Here is a 27543-nt window from a genome sequence, read left to right on the forward strand (position 1 = left end):
GACAAATATGAAGGCAAATGTTTTATTGATGAATACTGCACATGCACAAACACTTTGCTAAACTGGAAGCACTAACGGTAATGGTAGCAAGAGTAACAGTTTCATCATACTGTAAAGCTGAAGTTTCTAACTTGCCTGAAAAAACTTAAAATGAGTAGGCAGAACAATCAGTTACGTTGTCCAGTTATATCTTCCTTTTCATACTTTTATCATTCTTTTTACAATGGTAGTTAAAAAGCCTTTAGGCATTTATGCAGCTTTTTTAAAGAACACTCAAAATTTTACAGGATACTTCTGGATGAATGTAGCAAGTTATCCTCGCATTTTAAACTCATCTGTAGTGCTTACATGCTGTACCTGCAGTAATGAAGACTAAAGAGCCTCATGCTGTCTTCTGTCACTAAATGAATCAAGGGCATGTGAAAACTACTAAATACTTCTGAGACCCAAGCAAACATGCACAGCAAAGGCTGCTTGTAACAAAGGAAGACAGTATAACAAACATCTGACTGGCTCCAGGTAGCCAGTTACAGATGTGAAGATGCTAACAGGAAAGACGAGTGACGGTCCTGACAGACCACCACTCAGAAGACACTGACCATTCAAATTCAGTATGTCCACTCATATAAGCAAAAAGATAGACATGTTACTACAGTGCTTTAAGTTTGACACACATCTCTCCAAGGCTCTCCTTCAACAACAGGGTGTTAATCTGTAGGTATGGAAGCATCTTCAAGTTTCATCCCCACAGAGCACCAACATTGATTTCCCTTCCCCAGGGAGCAGGAACAATCTAGTCCTGTCACTGAATACATTCTCTCTATCACTACACACACAAAAAAAGGAATGGAGAAAAAACAGAAGTAAAGCCTTAGAGCAACATGGTGGATGATGCCACAGCACAAGGAATGTGATCCCAGGCACACAGGAAAAGCCTCGCAGAACTCCTGCATAACAGCAGTGTTGCGTAAGATGATGTCCTGTACAAGACGTGCGAGGGAACAAGCACTCCTCTTACTTCAGCTGGGATTACAGCACTATGGTACAGAAAAGATGAAAGGGAATGATATAACTTGGCCTCTTAGAACAATTACCCTCATTCAAACTCCAAGAGGGAATCTTAAATGGGGGAAAATACACCCAAAACCTCACTGGAAACAGAACATACTTCTAAAATAGCTACAGGGGCAGATTTTTAAATGTGCAAAGTTTTCCTTCAAATTAAAGGGGGACTCAGTTTACAAGACTCCTGTCTTTGTCAACAACTAGATTATACTGTTACGCAAGAGGTATCCCATGTCCAACAATCACTAAGTAAAAAGTGTAGCCTTACTCACTGAAGACCATGTACAGGAAGGGTATAGGCTGCTATAGATAGCTGTGGTAGACAGTAGTTAAGAGACCTGACCTTTCCTGGGTCAGAACATGCAGTACTTGGGACCTCAAAAGTTTTTTTCTAGTCTTTTACTCTCTTAATATAGTTATCATCATAAAAATCTATCACAATGAATACAATACAGAAACTATTCCGCATGCTATGCATCTCTGGCACTCAGGAAACCCGGTATGATTAGCTCAAAGCTCAGAGCTACCCAAGGCCTGTCTCTAAGTAATCCACATAGAAAATCTGATATCCCAAACCTCATATTTTTAGACCATGTTAGAAAAATAAGAAAGAAAGAAAAGTAGAGGGGATGGGAAATCAGTAATTCATTTCTATCATTGAAGAGACAGTTGATGGATGTGTGGAGATCTGTTACACCAATATATCTTCTTTGAATAGACACATATATAATGTTCTGCAAACATATCTGAAGGAAATAGATTCCCACTCTCTGGCAATTAAAAATCTCCAAGGACATCTCAGAAAATAATCAATAAAAAATGCAAACTTGATTAAAAAAAAAAAATCTGTCATAAAGATGCCAAAAGGCAATTACATATGCAGAAATATCAGGAAAATGACATTTTTAAAAAGAGTTAGAAGGCTGGGAACCTTAAGGAGGAAGCACACAGGAATACATGTTATAGAGACTTATCTCTCCCTATCAGTAAACAATCCAACAGTGCAGAAAGAGCTGACTTCTAAACTAAAATAAAACATATCAGAATATAAAACCCCCAAACTAACAGAAAAACACCCTCAAGCTACACAAACCAGGCAGGTCAAACTTGTTCTCATTTTGTGATGAGGTCAAGTTAATCAGCCACATGTGGCTTGATGGCTTATTTTGTAAATTGCTTCAGCAGAACCAAATCAATGTTTGCTAGCAAGCCTCAGAGCTCTGCTTCTGATTGAACAGTGTTGTGTATCCAGGAAGGAACAACAATTAGAAACGTAGTCATCTAGCCATCAGTACTCTCCACAGTAACGAGCCAAACCTCATTTAGCTACAGCTATAATTAATATCCCAACTAAGTTTCAAAGCCCAGAGCAGAGAGCACCTCCAGGCCACAGCCCTCTTGATGAAGATTGTTCCATGTCTCATCTGCATCCTCAGCCCAGCAGCTGAAATGCATCCTCCTGTCCATACAACCCTTCTGGAGCAATCACTGGCAGGATCTCAGCAGGACACATTTTCAATGGAGCCATGACATTTATATTAACTGAAAGTCCGTCCTAGTATCTTAGGATGTGTTAAATGCCTGCGTAAGCTGTTCACTCAAAATGAGCGTAACGCTCCACACTGAAGCTTGTCCTTGGCTGGCAGGCTAGGGTTGAATTGCACTGGAATGGTGTTTTTCTGTCTTTCACCGTTTGCTGCAAGGTCTAAGCTTGCATTAAGATAAAGAAAGAAACAATCAGAACAACATGTGCTCGGGGTGCCAATCATGCTGACCCTCAAAACTGCACATCAAGAATTTCAATACAATCACACGGTATCCTGAAGAGCAGAGGGGACATTAAGTTCAGTTTCACATCCGAGATTAGGTAATAGCACTCCTCAAATGCCACAGCTCCATCGTAGGGCAGGACAAGGATGACCCAGCACTGCCTAAAATCACCACGACAGAGACAAAAGCTGGAGGCAAGACGTGGCCTGCCCATCTGAATCCCAGTTCTCAGTATACCGTCCACACTGCCAGCAAGCACTAAAGACTTCAGATGGAAGCACCAGATCGCTACACTGACTGAACCACTTGACTTGCAGTAAGTTTTTTTGTGGGTTTTTTTTGGGGGGGGGTGGTTTTTGTGGAGTTTGTTGGGTTTTTTAGATCTAATTTCCATACAGCTACATAATAACATATACCAGGTAACATAACATAATAACAAAGCTACATAATAACATTACCTGGAAGAAATCTCACAAATCGCGGCATGAAGTGAAATCTAGGGCAGCAAATAGAATCATTTTCAAGTGAAGGACCTTAAACATGAAAAAAATACGGAAAATTTATGAACAGCAACGTATTTGTAAAAGAAGAAAAAAAGAAGGCAACCCTGTCGCAGAGGAAATCAATGAGCAGTGATTACATTTGATAGGGCCCAAGTTTCAATCAGAAAAGTAACAAAATACACAGCAGAGAGGAACAGAGTAACAACTTCTAGTGAAAGCTTTCACATGGACAATTTCAAAGAAAGCTACAATAACTTAAAAATAAAAAGAATCTAAAAAACCACAGTAGTTTTATTTAAAACAGTGATACAGAAAAAAATTGTTTTATATAGTTAATTCACGTAAACCTTACAGATAAAAGCACTAGTTTATGAATCCCTCCCAGTTAGTGGGGTGGTTTTTGGTTACAATAACAAAGATAACAAGGAAATTTCCACGATGCTATTTTGTGGGGTTTTTTGTTTCCTATTTCATCATCCAAAGCTTTGTATGAAAATAAAAACAAAACCAGTAAGTATCTGGTGTTAAAAAAGAAAGAACAATCAGAACCAGTGATATGAAAGATAACATTGATATCAGAATACATTTAGTATCAAACCAAAGAAGGCTACACAAAATCTATGAAACTTGTATGCTCCTCTGTTTAACTGCAATAAGTGCAGAGCGCACCTCCATAGACAAAGTCAAGACACCAAAACACACCTACAGGTTCTGAAATGAAATTCCCTTGGTATTCTCAGTCTTCTTTTAGACCAAGGGAAGGATCATCTCTGAAATTCTCCTTTGTCGCAGTCTTCAGGGAAACATACATTTTCATCTTGTCAAGTCAAAAAAATTCAGCTATAATGATATGTTATCCCTCTACGGCTGTCTGTATGACACTGCTTTGTAAGTTGACTGTAGAGAAATACTGTACGAGTAACTTGTTTGTTAGCTTGTAAAAACAGAGAGAATAGTTTACCTGACACCTTGGCTTCCAAAATACCATGCACATGATACTGTGCAATATTAAACGTACAATAATATTTACTGTTTGATTAAAAAGAACTGTTTCGGATTAAGGAAGAAATTTAGTTTATCTGCAAGAATACAGCGCCAAGTTTGCGCATTTTAATTGCTACAGCCCACACTAATGAACTCTAATATATTTCATCTTCTTGAATAACAAAGTGGAAGTTTGTCCCTCTCACGTAAACCAGCATTCGACTTTGTTCTCTTGAGGTCCCTCCCCACTTTTTTCTTTTTAAACCAAAGAACATAACAAAATAGAGTCCTACTTACAAAAGCTGCAATTAATTGGGGTTTTGTATGGGTTTTTTTCCCTAAAAGTTACCTTTAAGATTCCAGTCATAGAGCTCCAAAATATCTTTAAATAGATATGAAGAGAACAGCTCAAGACCTCTCACACAAAAATTCTGGGGAAAGAAAAAAAATAAACCAGAATTATAATTATATAGTACTGTAATACAAATAATGCTACTCACGTATATTTAAATAAAACAATAAAAAAAACAGTGTCTTCATATTTGCCAAATGCTAGACACTGGGCTTTGGAAACAGTATTGATGTATCTGTAACCATCTACTGTAACATAACACAGTGATCTCTTCAGAAAGCATTGTCAAGAAAGCATTGTAATGAAGACTCTTTAGTCAATGTCCAAATCAGCACTACAGGCAGAAATTATGAATCTGCAATAATTCGCCATGCACTAAAACCCTTTCACCTGAGTAAGCTAAGCAGATGACATATTTCTGAGAAGGATCTTTTTTGTAATTCACTTTTTCCTACATGTTTGTATTAAAAGTTTATAAATCTGTGATATCATGATCACTTCCATAGCAACATATCAGTACAACACAAAGCCAACTGGAAAGGATAGGAAAAAAAACCAAAAAAAAAAAAAAAAAAAGAGATTCTTCTCATCAAGTGGGGAAGCAGCTCCTCCAAAGCAAATAACTTTCATTCAGAAATGAAGGAACTTAAAAAGCCTTCCTTAATGAACAAAATCAGGCCAGGTTGATATAAATTGTGTGTGTACGATACCAGCCATAAATTTCAAACCCAACAACACAATCTCTTTCGCAAGAACACGTTAGTAAAGACAGTCTGCAAATAGTGCTGTAGCCAATTGACCAGGAGTCCAAAAGAAGTCAAATTCCCTATTTTGCTTGGTGGCCATTTGTTGTTTTAGAACAAAATTTGGAGACAACACAGCAGATTCAGTAACAAGAAGCGAACTGCTTTGATCACATTAATCTTGCTGAGGAGTTTCAGGGTTCTTGCATATATTTAGATGCTGTTGAGCAACAAAAAGAGAGATAACTAGAAAGAAAAATGTAAATGTATGTGACTAAATTAAACACTGATCTTTGTAGTTAATATGCCTTATGAACTTTGTAGTTAATATGCAGGGGTGTTTCTGTACCTACACGTGCTGTTCTACCGCAACAACTGACTTCACAGACTGGCTTCACCAGGGATTAATTTGTAATAAAAAAAAAAAATTATGAACTGAATGTGCTTTGTTTGTATCCAACGGAAATTTGTTTTGGCAACAGCTTATATTAAGTACTGATAAGCAATCTTCAGAGCTTCAAACTCATGATTAAGTTTCAGCTCTGCCACTGACTTATGTGGTCCTGGCAAACCAGCACAGACCCTTATTTTTGTATCTGTAAAAGGAGGATAATGCCTAACTCAGCTTACAGATAAGAGTACCTGACGTATATTGTATATGACTTAAAATGAAAAGAAGCTATGGATATAAGCACTTCTTACTATTTGATTTTAATATATGATAGCCTAAGTAGATGGATTTATGCTAGTACCTGTGAGTGAAACTTTCTTTTCAGTCATTCGTTCAGAACACAGCCTGTCTCTTAGAGACTTCATGAGATGGGATTCTGAAGAGTTTAATCCATGAAGCATATCAACAACTCATAACCCACTCTAACTTTTTGACTAATTATCCTTCTTACCTCAGGCATCATCTCCTCAATGAAATGAATTGTATAGTCAATGTTAAATCTGATTACTTTACATAGAGGAATCTGGAAGGAAGATAGAAATTCAGCATGAAAAACTATACAGCATCAACTGTATACTTAATACAATTTTGTATGCAAAGGTATTACTGTCTGCTGAAAAGGGCACTTACTAAAACAGCTGCTTTGGGGGATCATGCAAAGACAGGAACACAAGCATGTGCAAGAGGAGTAACAGTTCTAACCTCTATCTCTGTAATAACACAGGGCTGACAGGAGGGATGGTAAAGGAAGATTAAATAATGCCATCTACTGGAGAAAAAATTTTGTTTAGAAGAAAAAGCAAAGCTCAATAAGCCCGTATCTTCTCTCACTTGTATATTTAGAAGTGAATTTATTGTTGGTGACACAACATGTCAGATTGATACAGTGACCTGAAGGCAAGGTGTTTTTAGCACACTGCCAATTCTGTTAGCTATATTGTCTTAAAATATGGCTTTAAGTCATAGCAACACAATGTAAGAACTTCAGGATAAATTTATAGGTCTATACTAATTTCATCCAATAAATATTCTCAGAAGTTCACTCAACTAACTAGTAAGACAAACATCTAATTCCTTTTTTTCACCTTTGAAAAAAGGTTCCTTTGTTTGCGAAGTCCATGGACTGCTGAAGGTGTTGGTTTGTTTGGCTTTTTAAATGGGATTTTTTTTTTTAAAGCAAAAAAGCTAAATTTCTAAAAGACTACAGAAATGCCTAATCCTACCCTACACATCTACAGCTCTTAGCACGTTTTACTATTCAGTGGCCCTGTAAGCATAAAAGAATCTTAGAACAATTCAATGGTCTGTGAAAGTGAGGCAACCCAAGGTTATTTTGCATTGATAAGCACACAAACAAATATCTGAACGGTGCTGGGGTGGCACTGAAATCAATGGACTTAGCAGAGGTGCAATATTCTGCTTGCATCTTCTTGCAGCCCACTGTCAAACATTTGACTATTTTGTCTACAAAAATCTGTTGTTATCTGCATGATAAACTAAGGAGCTACACCAAACAACCAAACAAAAAACCACATTTCCTACAATTTGATACAATATTAAATGCGAATACAAAAATAAAAAACCTTGGAAGTCAAATGTCCCATTTAGAATCTGAGGAGAGGAAGACCTGTCACATTTAAATCAGCAGGGCTTTTTTTAAAAAAAATAAAAATACAGGGAGTGTTTGCTTACTTTCTAACATGCAAGTTCAACCAGAAGAAGATATTCTGATTCAGAAACTCAGTAGCCTGGGGTATTTTTCTTTGTATTGCATAGAAAATGAATGCTTCAGAGAAGTGACCATGACCAAAATCTCTGTGAATTAGAGTTCCACGTACACAAGCAAATACATAGCAAAGGAACATGTGGTTGGTACTGTAAAATTGTTTTGGTAGTTATATTAAGAAAATTATAATTTCTTTTATGACTGTACTAACCATCTTCCCTAATATCCGACCTGCTCAATTATTACTAATAGTAATAACAGTAGTAAGACTTCTAACAGTATGCAAAGCTAAGACTTCAAATTACAGAAATTTGGTTCATTCAAAGATGTTGGTGTTCAGATCTCTATTTTTGCTACCCTTTGCCACCTCCCTTTTATTAAATATGTTCCAAAATGTCTCTCAAACAGCAGTTTTTATGTTGCCAAAAATCATCTCAAGAGAGTCCTTCCAAAGGGCTTTATACCTGTTAGTAACAGGAACTGACAATACAGTGTTGCTTTGTATTCAACTCTGTAAAAAAGTAATCATTTGGTGCTGATCACTTCCCCTATTTGGAATGAGAAAAAATACAGTGGCCTGGTTTCGGCTGGGATAGAGTTAATTTTCTTCTTAGCTGGTATAGTGGCTGTGTGGTGCTTAGTTGCTGGCTGGGGTTAAACCACGACACACATGCACTTTACAGTAAGAAAAAGCTCAATGTCTTCACTAACTACTCATGTCAGACAAGAAGAGTTTTCCTTGTTCTCTGTATATTAAAGATTTCCGTAACTCTCTGCCTTCCTGTCATGCAGTAGACACAAAAATTATAAAGATAAGGTGGTTTCTTTATCCTTTTAATGCGAGTAAAACAAAACTGTTCCTTTTTGCTTGTTTGCAAAGTGAAAATGTAAAACCTTGGGACAAATCTGCCTTGAACCCCAAGGCCGAGTTAATGCTACTGGGCAGGAGTGCTTCACGCTGCCACACCACAGGCTGAACTCCCCTCTCTCACTGACTTCTTGTCAACAAGAGTCCCTTCCCCTGCTCACCAAAAGTAAAGTGTTGTCATATATATTATGCAAGCAAACTGTAAGGAAAAAAATACTTTCTTCTCAGTGCCTCTCAGTTCCAGTATTCTTACATCCTAGTCCTGTACTGATAACCATTCTTATACTGGGTTTTGGCATTGGTGGTGTAGCTAGTAATAGGTATAAAACCAAGGAAACAAACAAACACTAGAGCATTTGAAAAAACAGTTCTTGAAATATCAAGACACCAAAAAATCTTCAAGTGTACAGAAATTAAGTATTTGCATATTTTTCATTCAGATATGGCTAAGTTGGCTTATATCGGAAAAGCAGGGCAGTAAGGTACCAATCATGTCCTTTTCTTCTTATATTTGCTTTCAAAGCATAAAATTAATTGCCTTTAAATACCTACCACTTTTAATAAAAATCATAACTTGCTTAGTTCCTGAAGAATCTTAACAGATGTTAGAAAGTGGTGGATACATCTAGGTAAATTTTTAGAAGAGCGACATCCCTTTACAGTGGATCTCTGAAAAAAGTCCATTTGTCGCTTAAAGGGAAAACATTATTTTGTTGTTGTTGCTGTTTTTTAAACTTTTCCAACTTAATAAACCTCCCCATCCAGTTTAAATCCAATTAACAGTTTTAACAAGTTATTCCATGCTTTATTTCACTTCCAAACTGTGGAACATGTAAAAACATTACTTTGATGCACATCACAGTCTCAGTCACAGTTTGAAGACAATGCTTACCACAATTAGTCAGGACAAAACCTGAGACTCATTAGCACAAATGTCTTTCCCCTGTCCCCAATGCTGGCAAGATGTTTGTAACATCTTGTTACATGTATGTGTTACAATATGTATCATTGGTTTAGAGAAGTTCTACTTCAGGGCAGAAAGAGCTTACATTCCAAACAAACCCCATGCATGTAGTAATGAACGTACTTACGTTTGTTAGTGGGGCATGTGCAAACATTGAGAACCCTTCAAAGATATATTCATGGTCATCATACTCAATAACAGTAGGTCTGTCTGTCTTAAAAAAGCAAACAAAACCACCATGGAGTAAGCAAGAAGCAGTACTACTTCCATCACTGAAAATAAAATTAGAGTCCTAGTTAGAATTATTTATAAAGTACTTACTAAGAAGTTTGTGGGAGGCGACACAGTAATTCGATAGTGGTATAGTCTTCCAGCATTGTTGGTCATGGGGCGACATGGTTTAATGGGCTTAAAGAAAGAGATAAGTAGAATTATGTGCAGAGTCAAGGCAAATTTAGATTAAAAGGGAGAATAAAGCATTTCTAATAGCCATGAAATATGCACTAGGAAAAATTAAATAAAAGCAGGTAGTCATAATTAAGCATTCTGGGAAGAGGGAAACTGTGGCCTTATCTACATTTTCACTTCCAGAAATACTTTTAAAGCTATTCAAAAGGAAAAAAGGTGAAAAACATTGCTGTAGTTTTTTCATTTTCCATTTGATGCTCCATCTTTCTTATACACAGCAGTTGTTTACATACCAGACTAATTTCCTCTTTTGTATAAATTTGTTTCAGGAAACTGATTTTAAAAGCTTACAAACAGGAAACTGGACCTCACACGAGAAGATCTCAAAGTATGTTATCAGGATAGACAGGTATCAGCTCATCTGCTTGGGGCAAATCTGGGGCCTGAAGAGAAGGAATTAGTCTGTCACCACAGAGGCAGCTCTGGTAACCCTGCTCTGTCTGCCAGGTTGTAATGCCTGCCTGTGACGTTCAAAGGCAGCCAGCCCTCCATGCACTCTGATGCAACACCAGACGCCTGGGATTCATGTTTTCTTCCAGTTTGTTCTGAAGCAGTCCTGTTTAAAGACCTAAAAATCCTCAATAGTCAGACAAAACCAGTTTCTCGTCTGCCCTGCATCCAATTTGCTGCAGTTCAAAGGCTGCCACAAGCCTGTTTGGAATACATCTGTCTGCATGGAAAAAAAAAAAAAAAAAAAAAAATCACTGCAGCGAGCAGGGTACTACTCTAAACAGCATTACAAAAGTTGGCCTGATTGCGATGGCAAGATAGCTACACCACTACGCAGCTCTGTGCACTTTGCAAAACCCATCCAGTAAGTAGGGTAATTACTCTGGCTGTTCAGCCCCAAATTAAGCTTCTCACTGCTGCAACGACAGTTACAAACCAGCTAGTTTAAAGCCAGGCAGTTTTATCTACAGGACACTGTAAAAACTAGTATATCCTAGGAGATTTTCTGAAACCTCAAATTCCCAGCTGGCCTTGCTCCAAGGAGCAGCTGCCGTCGTGCAGCAAGTTTTATATATCAGTTTTCTCCTAAATTTTCTCCCTCCTCCTCTGCAAGAAAAATGCTAGAGACGATGTGGGGAGGAATTGATCCTGAACTGGAGCGATATATAGTAAGCTTCAGACCAAAGTCATTTTTCTGAAATGGAGTAATTCACAGAAACATTCATAAATCCTTAACTGCAGAGAAATAAAAGAATGTTTCAGTAAATATATGTAAAAAGGCATATTGAAAAATAAAATTCTTCAAGAAAAATTACAAAGGTAAATTGTAAAACCTACATATTAATGTTCTCCAATTCTTTCACGAGAACAAAGCTTTTTAGAATAAAAAAGCTTGAGGTCATCCAAGCACTGTTTTTATTTCCAGAAACAACACTGATCACGAAGCACATTCTGTATAAATGAATATTTTTAAGGAAAATAACCAAACACTATTTCAACAACATTTTTCAAAAAGAAAGGTACTACCATTCTGAAATGTGTTTCAGGAAGCTGATGGAGTCATTTTTTCTAATCACGTATTCATAAAGAACTTAATAAACTGTTTGACAGTTTGCAGTGCAGACTTGCTCTAGTGCTAAGGCAAGAACACCTCCTGACAAGCTTCCTGCTCCTGTCAGTAGCAGAATTACTATTTTATTTACTTTTCCTTTTACTCTTAAAGCAATCCCTTCACAGAGAGGGCCCTCATAACATACTCATTCATTTGAAGATGGTAGATCTTTGACCACAAGTTCTTTTTTATTAATGTAATTGTGTTTCAGAAACTTAAAAAAAAACCCCTAGAACTAAACAAATGCAGGCAAAAGTTTTCCATAGTTTTCAGGTGGATTTCATTACCAGCATTGCATTTGAAATATGAGGTTACACAACTAAGTGATTTAAAGTCGCACAGGAGTTTTTACTCAGCCTGTAAATCATGGAAAAAAAAAACTCAAATCAACCGAAGTATGAGTTTACAGCAGCAAGTTTGTATTCATAATTGCAATTCTTAGAATTACTTACCTCTTCGCCAGGATAAATGCCATGTCTTATTCCCGTTCGTCGGGCTTTAGCACTGCACTTGCACAAAGGTCCATCATTCATCTGTCAAAAACAAAATATGATTATGTTTTTATTGAAAAACGGTTTTGGAAGGGTATGTTGGTTTTAATGCCTGGAGTGCTGATGCTTCTAAAAGCCTGTCTTGCTTAGATTAAGTGGATGTTCTTAAGCCAATAAAATTGAAAACAGTATAGACTAATATAAGAAAACTGCACAATAGCATTAGAACTTCATCACTGTTTCAGTAGCACAAGATGGAAAAACGCTGTCAGCAGAATTGTACCACTCTACTATCATATACACCTTTTCCATTTCTTATACATACAAACAGCACGCTGTCTGCCTAAAATGAAATTCAGGCCCTAAACACGCACATGCAAATATTTACATGCTGAAATCTCCACGTTCAAACAGTTCCACTAAGTTCACTGACTGAAATCCCATACCTCACTAACCCCTCTGCCATGCGGCAAGTTTATCATCCTAAGTACGCAAAGCAGACCATTTGAGATTTACTTGGTACTTTACAGAACTAATGGGACCACTTCAAATCCGTCCTGCGAACAGATCAGTAAAAAAGAGGAAGGGGGAAAAAATATCCAATTCAGTATTCTGTATGGGTGCATCAAGTAGCTATACCAAAAAGGGCCATTGCACACAGTATAAAGCTAGTGTCTGTCTTTTCACTTTTATGACCAAGTTCAATGCACACTATGAATTACTGCAATACCCTAAAGCTTTCTGCTCTTAACATCATGCCCATTGCAGAAATCCAACAACAACAACAACAAAAAAATCAGAACCAAACCAGAGAAACAAATTAAGCTCCCAATCCCAGGCTTTAATGGAGTTTTTCAAAGTTTGAATCCAAGAACTGAAACATTTTTTTTTTTAGACTTAGGGAAAACCTGACAACCTTGCAATGCAATAAAAAAAACAGCAGAACTTTCCATGCCATTATAAGCAGTTTGAAAATGTGAACAGCGTCCATGGTGGGGCTAAATAGCATCATCACACAATAGATACAACGTGAAAATACCTCAGGAAGCAAGAACCACCAAACTGCTGTTTATGTAGTCTTTAGAGAGTTGTACTTAGAGACAGACGTAACTTTTTATTTTTGATGTTAATTCTCTGAATGTTCATCTCAGTTTAATTTCTTCAGACTGACACAATGCATACATGCAAAGGAACATAAGAAGTAGGGCACTTCTCTACTCCTTTGGGAAGTTAGTCATGCAATCTGAAGAGTGACATGACGGCTTTTTGTTCATGCATTTTTTTCCACACTCTGAAACCCCTGAGGAAAGTACAGGCTCAATGAAATTGAATCATGCTTATACGTAAAAGCATACTTCCTCACTGGCTTATGCAGCCACAAAACAGAAGAGAGTTAAAAAATACAGTCAACAGCAAATTGCTCATAATTCCCCCAAAAATAAGGGCCTACTGAGGCTATTAAAGTAATCATCACTTATTTTTTAAAATCTCTTCCTTAATTCTTAGCTCTGTTCAGCACTAACACTGCCTCTGTTACATTAAATGCACGGACCAAAACTGACCAAGATCTGAAGTACCTGTAAAGCCCAGGACTTGAGAAGCAAGTCAGATACATATCTATCTTGTCCCTAATGACACCACTCATGGAAAAAAATGCAGAAGAGCAATCATGAAGTGATGATAAAATTATGTTGAAAGATCACAATTTTACATAGGCAATGGCTTCTAACTTTCTCTGACCAACAGAGCAACACAAACAAGCAGATAACACTTGTAAGAAAAAGGTCACTGTGGTGGCATAGGCTTCAACAGTTTATTTTCCGGCAACTGCCAGCATTGCTGGAGATTATCCAAAGTAACAAACACACTGCTCAGACTGAAGGGTTGGGAAGACCCATTCTAAAAATCTAGTTCCATGTCAGACAGTGTACTTGTACACACCAGTGTGCACAGCGATCATTCCCATTTTATGTAGTGATAGTTAGAAAGCATTTTGGCATACCAGATAAATACCTAGGAAAACTTCAAACGTTTTCAAATAAAATCTACTCAGAAGTAGTACAGCACTGACAAGCTCACCATGATCTGATTTCAGCCCCTTCAAGAAAGATGAAGAGTCAGTTTCAAGAAAGTTTTTGGGAAAGAAAGTTTTTCAGCAGGAAACCCATAAACCACACATTCCTGAATCTATTCATCCTACAGTTATTCCACTACTTTTTATTTAGCTAATATTCTGGCCTAGAACATTACTTTGAAGTGTGCCCAAGAGCTACACAATTTTTTCAGTTAAATATCTAAACAGTTCGCTAATTTTGTTTTCCATACAAATAAAAACAGCTAGCTATGCTCAGTCAAATTATTATTTTTTTTTTAACTAGAAGCATAAATATGAATCTGTAATAGAATATTCAACAGACCTTTGAATTACCACAGTGGCAAGAAGCATTGCAGTATTTCTTCACATTATGATTTGTTGCATGCTAAACTCATGCATCACACAAAGTGCCAGAAAAATAAATTTACTGAGGTGCCATTTGACAATGAGTTACAATAGACTGTAAAATAGTTAAGAAAGATGAAGATGGCAAATTTGCAAACAAAAACTAGTCTTCTGTGCAATGTATACATTCAAAACAACACTTCATGAGCTCAGCAATTACATTTAATGAGAACTATAATCTCCATGCAATTACAAAAGAACCATTAGAGAAGAAATTAGGAGCGCTAACTGCATATTTAAAACATTATTTATCATTATGAGCTGAGAGCTTTTAGGTGAAAAATTTGTAAAGGAGGTAAACATGTTGCCTTTTCTCCATCCCAGAATTCATCTGTGTACCTTTATCTCAGGGCTAAGAGGATAGCATTAGTACACTGTTAGCAATTCAGGTTTTATTAACACTGTCAGACGTGATTCCAGCTGAATAATCCCCAGGACTCATGAGCTGGAACCACACTCCTGAAATCAAAAGGGAAGTGCTTTGAAGAAGATGAGAGAGAAAAGGCAAAAAGGGGGGTAAAAAATGCGTATTGAAATAGATGTCACTCAGCGTGTTTGACAACAATGCAGAATTTATGGTTTACAGGGGAGAATGACTTTCAGACACACAGTACTTTTTCCTCTCACTGTACCTGTCCTGGATCATTGTACCACAGTTCTTCATGGAGACGATCAGGGTGTGCTTTTTTACGCTTAATTTCTGCAATGACGTCAAAAACATCCGAATCTGAACTGCTAGAGCAGCTGCTGTCATCTTCAGAGTCACAGTCTGAGTCACTGGAGCTCTCTGATTCACACAGGAAAAATAAAGTCAGCTGAAAAACACTTCCACACACTCTCTTCTCCAATAGCAACGCATTCTTTAGCATGACATAGCTAAGTGTGGCATACTGAAAGTTATTAAAGTTGTGCATGACATTCACACTAACAAAAAGAGGGACAGCAACTGCATTTTTAATTAAAAATGACAGCAAATGCTATGGATATTAAATGCCTGTAACAACTGCATCTGTTTGCCTGCATGAGAGGTTGCTGTTTAGCTGTCCAGGAGAACCACTGATCAGTTGTATAAGAAAAATTTCAGTTACTTGACAATAAAGATTATAGAGCTACAACCAATACAAGTATTACTGTAAAGTTTAAAAAAAAAAAAAGAGAGAGAGAGAAAAGAGAAAGAATACACATAAGGTCACTAGCATGAGCTAAACAGAACCTCTTGTTGTTTAAGTTAATTCTGCTTGCTATGAGCAAAGTGCTTATGTCTAGCTTCATTTTACCTAAAAATGTTCCTGTCTATAGCAAGCTATTGTCTATTTAAGAGTTTCGAAACAGCACATATGTATAGAATTATTATAGAACATGTACTGTTAAGACTCATTTTTCAAAATCAATTATGCCTAATAAATTCATTATCACATATTAGAAACCACAGACAAGAAGAAAACCTGGAACTACTAGCTGAGAGAATCCAGTCATAAGTTTTTTGGAAGCCCTGTTCTGTGCGTTGTCCTGCTTACTTTTTTTTTTTTTTTTAAGACATCTTTCTTTGTATTAACTGAAACAATTTTTCTGATGTATCAGAGGGGAGAATAATGCTAAAGAAAAAAAAAAGAACAGAAGACGGTCCGAGACTTCTTAAAATGTCTCCTTTGTGGTATTGTCAAAGTAATGTTAATAAGTGTCTGGACTTAATTTAAAAAAAAACAAAACACAAAAACAAAAAACAACACCCCACACAAAAAACCCAGAGCCCGATCTCTCATATCTCTAACCTCCCATGGTACTTACAAGCGACTCCCTTTCTTATGCATGTAATGTCACTCATTTCCACAGATCTCCTCTGCTCCAATTTAAATACGTGCCTTCATAGCCAAGACATATACCATGATGCAAGTAAGGTTTATTATTCTTGGAAGGAAGGATGCAACATTTCTTCCATTTCTAAGTTTTGACTTAAGAGAAAACATATTACTACACTGCCAATGCTTTGAAATACTGTGAAACTATGGTTTAAAATATGTGTATTCATTGAATACAAGACTCTCCTTAGTTAAAAGAAAAAGAAGAGAAAGAAAATGAGAGAATATTACTAGTAAAATATTACTAGTAAAATATGTTTCTCTTTTTTTTTTTTTAAATCAAGATGTATTTTTATACAGTCCATAATTCAGTGTAAGGTGTTATTAAAATATGTCCTTGGGACATATGGTTTACATAGGTCATACATGCTCAGCTCAAATCAAGTTTTGTCTAAACGTGCATACACGTACATTGCTAAAAATATTCACAAACACTTGAGTTTTAAAAGTTCTCTGATAAACATTAATCAGTTGTATAAGACTAATTTTAGGTGCAAAATGAGTGTGGGACCTGTGAGAGTAAGCTGGAGTTCTGAAAGACCAATGCAGAACTTTGGGATTTCATGTATTGAAATCAGCCTTTCATGATCTAAAAGCACTCTTGGAGTGCATTGCTATCTCACTACAATACACAATTACTGCTAACACAAGGCAGAACAGAGACAGCATTTACTTACGCACAAAATAAGACAAACTATTAGACACTATAGAAGCATGGCTGTAGGAGAAGCTGGCACAGACATCAAGTCAGGCCAGGGGACCAGTGCAGAAGATGCAGAGCCTTCGGGTCCTCCAGAAAAGAGTGGAAAAAGAAACACAGATAAGTTGCTCTTGGCCCTATCATATTTCAGCCTGGAGCAGCAAAGCAACTCTTTCTGCAGAGATCTGAGGAAGTAAAGCTTTACACAGGTATGTTGAACGTAGCAATTTTGTCCTTGCTTCATCCACATGAAAATATACCTCCTGAAAAACCCCACAGTTAACTTTGCTAGTGATTCTTGAGTGAATTTAAGTATGTGCAAATCTGCTGTTCAAAAAAACATAAAAAAGGTGTTTCCTTTACAAAAGTGAATTCACATTTTATTAATCTGTGTTTATTTTTTCTTTCACCTTTATTGTATCATTTTATACTGCCAGCATGTAACTGACCATGTCATTATATACCTGTATTTCAACTTCACAATTTTTGATATATGCTTTTAAAGAGTTACTAAGCTCAGATACGAGTCTGAAGCAGCTCAACAGGCAAACATGAAGCATCAGTTAAAAAGCAAGCCCAACAGAGTATCTAAATTAATGTCATATGCCTAAGAATTTCTTGAACTAATGCAACTGACTGAGAAACACACTATGAAACACCAAAATGCTGGAAGTATAAAAGGAACAGCTAACAGTTCTCACAAAACAAAATTAGAAAAATAGCTTTCACTGACTTCTGAGTAGACAATTTGCTATCAAAAAGTATTCCCTGCTAATTCAACCAGTATTTCCCCAATAACTGATAGAGCTAGCAGACTTATTTCACTGCAAGAAGATCCATATGGGTGGTGCATGACAATGCAAATAAACTCATATGGCTGCTTGTTATGGAACTGAGTTCATCTTTCTTCTGGATTGTATTTTGGTTGTGCAACTCTGCTTACTATGATCTTACGCAGAAGTATCAGTTTTCAAAATGTAGTTTATCACCACTACTCTTACTTCCTTTTTCGAAATATAAGACCAGGAGCTCCTCAAAGCCTCTTGTGCACCATACTTTGGCCTATCTGATCATGCTCAGGGTGCTTTCATGCCATGGAAGAGACTTTCACATAAGGCAGTGCTGGATACTCTCAATTTTCCCTCAGGTTTTCTGGGTCAAGAATCTAGCTCTACTTCAGTCAAAAGCAACAGTAAAACTCGCATGGATATGCAATAGAAAGGACAGATATAAAAACCACAGATTAACCTACCAACATTATTAAATACACACAACTACCAAAACCAGGTTAACTACAGATTATTCCATTTCAGAGCTTTGCCATCATTTCTGCCTACCTAAATCTTCATCCAGCTTGGTCTTTGGTGGCTCCCACGGTGGCCTGGCTGCTTTGGCCTTGGCCTGTCGCTTTCCTAACTCCTCGTCAAACTTTTCATACAAATCTCGGAGCTTGCTTGTTCCTACCACAGTAGAGTCCCCCTGTTAATTAAAACACAGAACAACAACAACAAAAAAAGACTGTGTTGAAATAGCACATGAACACAACATGTACCAGCATTTCACGATGAAAAGCAAGAGTGGGAACAGACACATCTGTGTAGTTCAATGAAACATGGAAATACTTGTTAAGGCTTTAGCATACCACTACATTGCTCCAGAAGGTGAATTAGCAGAGAAATTACTTCATTTGCTGGTGCATTGTCATCAAACCTTTGGCCTAATGAAGCAGAACTATGGCTAAGCATATTTAGTACAGCTCAGCATTGATTTTTAACAGGTTCAGAAGAAAGAGGAGACCTGTGAATGTATTTTGCAATTAAAAAGAATTTTATCACACACAAGAAACACAAAACCCAGCTCATTTTGTTGCCTGCTTTGAATTACCATGAATTCACTCTCCGTGCCATTCTCAAAAAAACCCTACAAACAACCACAAACACCCCCACAAACACCCCCACAAAAATCCCAGAAACCTCCCCCCCCCCATCACTACTCCACCAGCAAGCATTATTGTCAAATACAAAGAATCCTGACTTCCTGCTTCTGTACAAAGTTTCTCCAAGGTTGTGGGAATATACGGTGCTTGATGCCTCTTTGCTCAAATACAGGTATAATGGAAAAAAACCCACCCTTCCCTCCTGGAGACAAAAAAGTACCCCTCTTCCATGTACCACTAATCTGAATGCAAACAGACAGAAGAAACTGATGAAAATAGAGAAGAATACCACAAATAAAGCCCTTAACAGCGTTAAAAGACTGAGATGGTTGGGAGGAGAGAAGGATTAAATGACAGAAAACATGATCCTGCTGAAGGGTTCATATCAATCAAGTAATCAAATAATCAATAAAGGACTGTGTACAGTAATTTTAGAGTTCCCTCACAAACATACCACTTGATCCATAGGGTCATTGGAATAATAGCTTTCAGAATGGGTACAGCGAACCCAGACTGGCTTAAGTAATTCCTCATCTTCCTCTTCATTTTTTTCAGATGCATTCTCCTCTGATTCTTTGTCTTTGATAGCGGTGTAATTTTTCTCTTTGCTGGAGCTCTGGTTCTCAGACCACCTTTCTCTGTCCTCTTCCCATCGGGGTCTCTTTCTCTCTCTGCTTGGAGACCGGCTTAGTGGGAAAAAGCAAAAAAAAAGCAATTCTCTTTATTATTTAACAGTGACAGTTTTATAATGAAAAACAAATAGTTTGCTTCAGATCAGTACATCATTCTATCATATAAATTACAGCAATATCCAATTGCCTTTTCCTGCTTTTAACTTGCACCATAAAGAGTACTTTGTAGTTCTGACCTACTATAAAAAGTGACTTAAAATTGAAAGTGCTTTTGTATTTTAAACCTTATTCAATAATTAGAATGAAAAAATATATGCTATTTTAGATTAAAATTCCTACTTGCATTTTGGATGACTTTCTTTTAATTTTGTTCCAAAGTTGGCAACTCATCACTAAAAACGAAAAGTCACATAATTCACAACTAAAAGTTACAATATAAAGAAGTTTTAATACATAGCCCACAAACTATTTGCATGAGAAAAGAATTAGGGTTTTATTAGAAGGATTATACAGAAGCCACACTGCTTGTGTTACTCTAACTCTGGCACTCCTTTGAACAACACAACCTGTGATATTTCTTATGTATTGCAAGAGTAATGCTTTCAAAAGCTGAATGTAGAAAAACTACTTTTTATTTTAATCTCCTCTGCCTACAAAGCCAATAATGTTGCACTGATTTCAACTATCCAGGATTCAGAAGGAAAGGAGCATCAATATAAAAAAGGCTCCTAAAAGATGGTCTAAACATAGAATGACTTTAAATAATCTTGGAAGCAGATGTAAGAGGAAGTCTTTAGGACGCAGCAGTGAAGCCCCCTCTCCAGAGATTAATCCTGTTTCTAACTCTACAAGGTTGTTGTGGTTTAACCCCAGCCAGCAACTCAGCACCATGCAGCCGCTTCCCCCTTCCCCCTCCCAGTGGGGTGAGGAGGAGGAAAGAGGGGGGAAAAAAAAAAAAAAAAAAAAGTAAAACTCATGGGTTGAGATAAGAACAGTTTAATAACTAAAGTAAAAATATAATACTAACAATAGTAATAATGAAATATAATAATAATAATAGTAATGAAAAGGAATATAACAAAAAAGGGGGGAGGAAGGAAAACAAACAAACAAACAAACAAAAAAAACCACCAGTGATGCACAATGCAATTGCTCACCACCCGCTGACCGATGCCCAGTTAGTTCCCGAGCCACAATCCACACCTCCCAGCCAGCTCCCCCCTGTTTATATACTGGGCATGACGTTCCATGGTATGGAACACCCCTTTGGCTAGTTCAGGTCAGCTGTCCCAGCTATGCTCCCTCCCAGCTTCTTGCACACCTGCTTGCTGGCAGAGCATGGGAAACTGAAAAGTCCTTGGCTTAGGATAAGCGCTACTTAGCAACAACTAAAACATCAGAGTGTTATCAACATTATTCTCCCACTAAATCCAAAACACAGCACTGTACCAGCTACTAAGAAGAAAATTAACTCTGTCCCAGCCGAAACCAGGACAAAGGTCTTGAGATAACTGACATTTGCACATATAAACAGATGGTTATAAATTTAAGACACTCATCTTTTCTGAGTTTCAAACCAGGCACATATGCATACACAAAAACCCACACGTGTGGATGCACAGAGCCTCAAATACACAAGAGACCGAATATAACCTTCCTTACCTTCCTGCTCTCTTGTAATCTTTTTTGTAAGATCTGTCTGGTGATGGTGATCTTCTGCTGTCACGGTGCCTATGCCTCTCCCTCTCCCGCTCCCTTGGAGAGTTCAAAACATAAGTTAAATGAGAAATCTGGCATTTCATACATTCCACACCTGAAAGGAGCACAGAAGCAGGCTAAGATCATGTTATGCAAAATGACACACACGTGCTGACTGCTAAAAACCCCGACATTCTTAATGCTGACCTTCAAGAAATTTGTAAAAGACAGTGACCTATCTCCTCCGCCTTTGTCATAAAGCCATCTATCTCAACACGACGGTTAATTCATACTATACAGAGGTAACTTCTATAAATTCACCACAGGACTTGCTGCCATTCTTCCTCTTCTCTTGTTACGAATGACAAAGGGTAAGATTATTGTATCTTTAACCATTCTTAATGCCTCAAGGAAGGGAAAGAAAACCTATTCCATGCACAATAGCTTTGTAAGCACAGCAGTCATTCAAGTGTTTCAGGCAAGTCCTCTCTTCCTGACAGCCACCTCAAGCACACACAAAAAACTGACAGACACAGAAAATCTGCATCATGCTGAAACTATGAATCTGATCTACAAGACTCAACTTGCACATACACATAAAGAACTTGACCATCCAAACATATTTCTGGTGCAAAAGAGCTTTAAATTAACTGAAGGCTTGGGGAAGAGTTGCTGGAAAGCTGCCTGGTGAAAAAGGACCTGGGGGTGGTAGTCGACAGCCAGCTGAATATGAGCCAGCAGTGTGCCCAGGTGGCCAAGAAGGCCAATAGCATCCCAGCTTGTATCAGAAATAGTGTGGCCAGCAGGGCTAGCGAAGTGATTGTCCCCCTGTACTCAGCACTGGTGAGGCCGCACCTCGAATACTGTGTTCAGCTTTGGGCCCCTCACTACAAGAAAGACACTGAGCTGCTGGAGCATGTCCAAAGAAGGGCAACGAAGCTGGTGAAGGGTCTAGAGCACCAGACTTATGAGGAGCGGCTGAGGGAACTGGGGTTGTTTAGACTGGAGAAAAGGAGGCTGAGGGGAGACCCTATTGCTCTCTACAACTACGTAAAAGGAGGTTGGAGCAAGGTGGGTGTCAGTCTCTTCTCCCAAGTAACAAGCGATAGGACGAGAGGAAATGGCCTCAAGTTGTGCCAGGGGAGGTTTAGATTGGATATTAGGAAAAATGTCTTCACCCAAAGGGTTACCAAGCACTGGAACCAGCTGCCCAGGGAAGTGGTCGAGTCACCATCCCTGGAGGTATTAAAAAGACATGTAGATGTGGTGCCTAGGGACATGGTTTAGTGGTGGAGTTGGCAGTGTTAGGTTAATGGTTGGACTTGATCTTAAGGGTCTTTTCCAACCTAAATGATTCTATGAAATTACTGTGTACGTGAGGCAGCAAAGATCACACAGGCAGTTTTCATACTCTGCTAACAGCTGACAACTTGTTAGTCCACAATCGTTTGTGTATGTCAAATCTCCTAGTAAATGAGTCTGCTGATACACAAGGAATTATAAATATGTGCCTCAGGTGGTTTGGTGGGCTAACAGAATGAGTCAAGATTATTTATGAACATATATATGTATGTTTCCATATGCATAGCATGAAATAGAACACAAATTTACAAAGCACAAAGTTCATATAAATTATCTATTGTTCTTCCCCACACCTGTTCACCCTTCTCTGCCTGTGCCTTGTTCAAGCATGGATTTCAGTCTTCAGAGAGAGCATATTCTATGCCATCTGATTTGCTTCAGAGATGGATGCTGTGCAAAAAACACACCAGGCCCAGCAAACAGTTCTCATTAAAATAAGCAGATACATTGTCAAGTAGACCTGGAAGCTGTTGGCCTCAAGCAGTAAACCATAAATGTTTGAGAAAGAAGCTGCTGCAAACATGCATTTTCAAAACTTAAAACTGAACTTTAAAATCTAAACAATAAATTGTGAAATTATGTGGCAAATATTTGAGTTACCTACAAAGGGCAGGAAATTCCACAAGCTCATCATACAGAAAAGGCCAGTGCCTTAATGCCAGCTGCATTTAGTTTTAGGAAAATCCTCTTTTGGAAATCAAAGTAAACTTACTGAATGTGAGGTGTGGGTTGTTTTTTTTTTTTTTTGAATACAGCTGTCTAAGGTTCCGCAATTAAATCTCTGCATATCTAAATCAAAGTGGCTTCATTTCCACAGGCACTATGTATAAATTCATGTTTCACCTGTGACAGAAAGCTCAGAGCTTCTAAAATTAGAGCCTGTGATCCAGATGCCCTGATAAATATTCAGATACTTAACTTTCCAGTACCTCTCTCTGAATATTCTGACCTAGATCATCAGACACAAAAAGAGCAAACCTAAGACATCTGAAAGATTTAACTGATGATGGTTTACTCTAAAACACCACGCAGCAAACTGCATCAGGTCAGTTCACAATTTGCAAGCTGTTTGTGTCTACAAAGCACATGGACAGAAACTTCATGATACATCCCAAAATAAGCAGTCCATGCTCATCCATCTGAATCATAAGATGTCAACGTAGCCTACAACTTGCCTATTTCTTTTAACTGGGGTATGCTGATTTTCACCTCAGTCCTCTCTTGAGATCACAGACTGGCTTGCTGAGGTCTTCATCCTGAACAGAATCACACAGGCAGGTCTAAGCACCCACTGGGAGGTCCTGTGAAGTCTGCACACATCTGTGCTGCTCTCCCACAAGGATGAGGACAGAGCAGGATGAAGAACACTGCACAATATGCTTTTCACTAAAACACGTCACTGCAGGGATTAGATATTTGCACCTATCAGACTATAAACCCCTCCCAAGTGCTGGTTCTCTACAAATACAGAGCTTACTCAAAGAAAGACCAAATTCAAGTAACACCTGGAACCCTAACTCTGGTACCTAAATCTTGAAATTTGAAGTGCTGGGTCTTAACTGTTTGTAAGGCTTAACTTTGAACACAGTCTTTTGAACAAAGTTGTGCCAACTCTACTTTCATGCCACATGTGCATAAGTTGCTATGGTAAATACCCAAGGGAGTAGAGCACTACTCAGCAATCCACTCAGTTTTCAAATGAGAGTTTCTTTGCTTCCAGCTATCTCCATGGAAGAGAGACAAGTCTGCCAGCTCACAAAGGTGAGGCAGAAGCAGTACACCTCAAAGGTGTCAAAACAGTAGCTCTTTCCATCAGACCTGAGTAGTGGCTACCTCGCAAGCTAGAGGGAAAAACAAGGGTGAGGGAAGAACACTGATGCAAACAAATACTATGGGACAATGACAGCTCTCCCTCTGCAGGCAGAAGATACCTCAAGTTACCTGTTACGCTCGTAACTTCTGTGATGAGGCGATACCCTTCCTCTGTCATAATCTGTCCGGTGCCGACTGCTTTCCTGCCTCCTCCTATCTGGACTCCGGCCTCGATCCCGACGATCCCCATGGTTAGCGGACCGATGCCTGTCACCGTGGATGTGACCGTGTTCACGATGTCGGTGCTCATCGTAGTGCTTGCTCCTGTCTGGAGACCGCCGATCACTTTGCGACTTCTCTCCCTGGTACTGACTCGTGTGCCGAAAATGGCTGCTGCCGCCACTGCTGTTGGCAGTGCTGCTCTGAAAGGAGCCAGAGTTGTGCTGATAGCTATTGAAGTTAGGTAGCGGGAACGATTGCTGTGAATACCCTGCTGAGTACACAGGCTGGTAGCTGACTTGCTGTGGGATGACTGGCGGGGGCGGGGGATGCGGCACCGTGGGAGGAGGCATCATGTAAGGAAAGGTGCTTTGCCCAGCAGGAGTTCCTGGCATGGGAGTGTTGCTAGGATTTGGCACTGGTGGAGGAGCAGGAGGGAAGCACGGAGGCACCGGGAAGCTCTGCCTCATCTGGTGGTTTGGAAATGGTGGCCTCATGGGACACTGGCTGATGGGATTTTGCGTGGAAGGGGGCACTGGAGGAGGATAGGGCACAAAGTCTGGCCTGGGAGGCATGTAACCAGTGGTTGGAGGGTTTGAATAGGTTGTTGGAGGGGCAGTTTGCTGGTCATACTGGTATTGTACAGAGGGCTGTTGTGGGTGAAGCTGCCGTAGGTTCTGAGGGCGGTACGTCTGTGTTGAAGTTCTTGCTCCTGGTCCCCCTTGACCACGGGGACATCCTCGCCCGGAATGGAAAGACATGGCTCACCTTTAATGAGGAAAATAAAAGTCCAGTGTCACACAATTTTTGTAGTATGTCCTTAATGCATTTGCAGGAGCTACTCCCAAAGCACTGAAATTACAATTTCTGCAGTTTCCTTTAACAGAAGCAGTGAATGATGTCCACTGACTTTCACTGGGAGCTTTGTGCTCCTTGGACGTCTAGTACAGGTCATTTAATGCCCCTTTGATTCCTTTAAGCCTCTAATCCATGAAAACACTCTACTGTCTTTAATCCAGAACCCAAACTGGACCATGCTCTCTGACTTAAGGCAATGTTAATTTCAACAAATGATTGATATGATGACTGGCCAAGGATACAAGCACCTCTACTAGTACTCACTAGACACTTTGATATAAAGCCTTCAGCTACCCCACACCAAAGAAACCACTCATGTTAACAACTGCGATTGTCATCCAAAGTCCCATAATGAGGAGTCCTTTCTAGAACATGATTCTAAACTTCAGGCAGAATGGCTTTACTAACACCTCATTGCAAGTCACCTGGTCCAACAAATCATGTAAATTTTAAATGAGATAGTAGCAATTTACATTCACAATTGAGACCCCAATTTAGTAAAGGACTGAATTCAACACATACTTCAAAGTATTTTAAGCTAGGTAAGTATATTTTTGTGGAATGAGAATCTTACAGGTTACAGAAAAAAAAATTACATAGACTGTGCTGTTACTCCATTTTCATTGAAATAAATGGTTCCTAAAAAATCCCTCAGCTGCCTCCTTGGCCCTGTTACCCTTCCAGCAATTGCCATTGCTTCAAGTAGGCTTAAGTCTTGCTCAAAACTATGCATGTATTTAATGCATTGTATTAATGTTTATAAATGAAAACCACTGTGCTTCATTAAAGTTAAAATTCATTCTTTAATTACAATGTTAAGTTTCAAGAACTGGAAAAAAGGAAAAAAACATTTAAAATAAAATAAAAAAATCATTCACGGTGTCTTGGCTGGAATGGAAGGAGAGGAAAAAAAAAATTAGTTAAGCAGTTGCATAAGTCAAATCCTGTTTTCCATAAGGGGGAGGGAGAGAAAGAAAGGAAAGACACACACATAATTGGAAAGATCACTACATAAAGAAAACAAAGCCTCCCTTTTACTGAGGCTTTGCTGATGCTGAAGTACACACACAGAATATTCTCCCACCTGCCACCATGCAACATGGCCAACCTGGACTGCTCAGAGCACTGCTTTCAGCTGCATTCTGGTGCCAGTGCTGCAAGAGATGTAGCTTGCTGACAGACAGCAGACAGCTTCTGGTGAACCGGAGGGAAAAAGGAAAAGAAACGAAGGGGGAAAGGACTGACATCAAGGGTTCAGAACCAAGAGGACCTTAAGTCTCTCCTTACACACACAGGGCTTAGTGGAAGCCACTAGAATTGGTGGCGGTGGCATTCATTCCCTCTCCGGAGCAACCAAAGGCCAAAGTGAGAATCCCGCATTTCTAGGAGGTAGTGGCCATGATGGTAAAGCCACTTCTTCCTTCCAGTCAGCCTGTGCCTGCTCAGTACCCTCCAACCTTGTAAAAGCTCTCAAAAAGAAACAAGGGGGAGGGAGGAAGTCCATTTCCATTACTTTGTCTGCAATAGTGCAACCTTTTGTCATTATTCATTCTAATACATTAGATCCTGAATGAATTTTGCTTTAGTTCTCCAGTCATGATCTTACATAGCTCAGGCTTGTAACAGAAAACTGTTTTATACTTTGCTGACATTTATATACACATTTTATTTAAACAGGCTGAGCTAAACTCTTATTACCTTAAACAAATTAAAGCAAAGGCTACTGTACCATGGTGCCTTGCCTTAAAGCCATTTCTTTTTAACATGTTATTTCATTCAAACATTCAAACAAAAGGTCTTGTTTATCAGCTCTCTCTTAAACAGAACTCTAAGACTTCCACAACACCAGAGAACTGCTCTGGTTCTACCACCTTAAATTCAGTGCTTCAGAATGCACAGAATCACAGCTGCAATAAAATACAAAAAAGATACATGAAATGATTTTAAATGCCCAAATTATTTTAAAGCTCCCTCTGCTGCAAACTTTGGTCACATTCAATTGTCATTTCAATTTAAGCAAG

The 27543-nt window shown here is 38.6% G+C and overlaps 1 protein-coding gene across 1 annotated transcript in view; it reads right to left on the bottom strand.

Moving 5' to 3' along the window:
• DROSHA (drosha ribonuclease III) overlaps nucleotides 1-25425 on the bottom strand; it is a 72825-nt gene extending 47400 nt beyond the window's left edge. Inside the window, exons 1-12 of the mRNA XM_050891971.1 lie at nucleotides 24575-25425; nucleotide 24506; nucleotides 21236-21318; nucleotides 19396-19627; nucleotides 18343-18484; nucleotides 15079-15233; nucleotides 11908-11988; nucleotides 9748-9834; nucleotides 9554-9640; nucleotides 6320-6391; nucleotides 4672-4753; nucleotides 3294-3368 (exon numbers count right to left, since the gene is read on the bottom strand). Coding sequence (XP_050747928.1) covers nucleotides 3294-3368; nucleotides 4672-4753; nucleotides 6320-6391; nucleotides 9554-9640; nucleotides 9748-9834; nucleotides 11908-11988; nucleotides 15079-15233; nucleotides 18343-18484; nucleotides 19396-19627; nucleotides 21236-21318; nucleotide 24506; nucleotides 24575-25425 — 1948 coding nt within the window. The remainder of the gene's footprint in view (nucleotides 1-3293; nucleotides 3369-4671; nucleotides 4754-6319; nucleotides 6392-9553; nucleotides 9641-9747; nucleotides 9835-11907; nucleotides 11989-15078; nucleotides 15234-18342; nucleotides 18485-19395; nucleotides 19628-21235; nucleotides 21319-24505; nucleotides 24507-24574) is intronic.
• Between the last annotated feature and the right edge of the window lie 2118 nt (nucleotides 25426-27543).

Source organism: Gymnogyps californianus, chromosome 2 (genome assembly GCF_018139145.2).
Source record: "Gymnogyps californianus isolate 813 chromosome 2, ASM1813914v2, whole genome shotgun sequence".
In the NCBI taxonomy this organism is placed as follows: domain Eukaryota; kingdom Metazoa; phylum Chordata; class Aves; order Accipitriformes; family Cathartidae; genus Gymnogyps; species Gymnogyps californianus.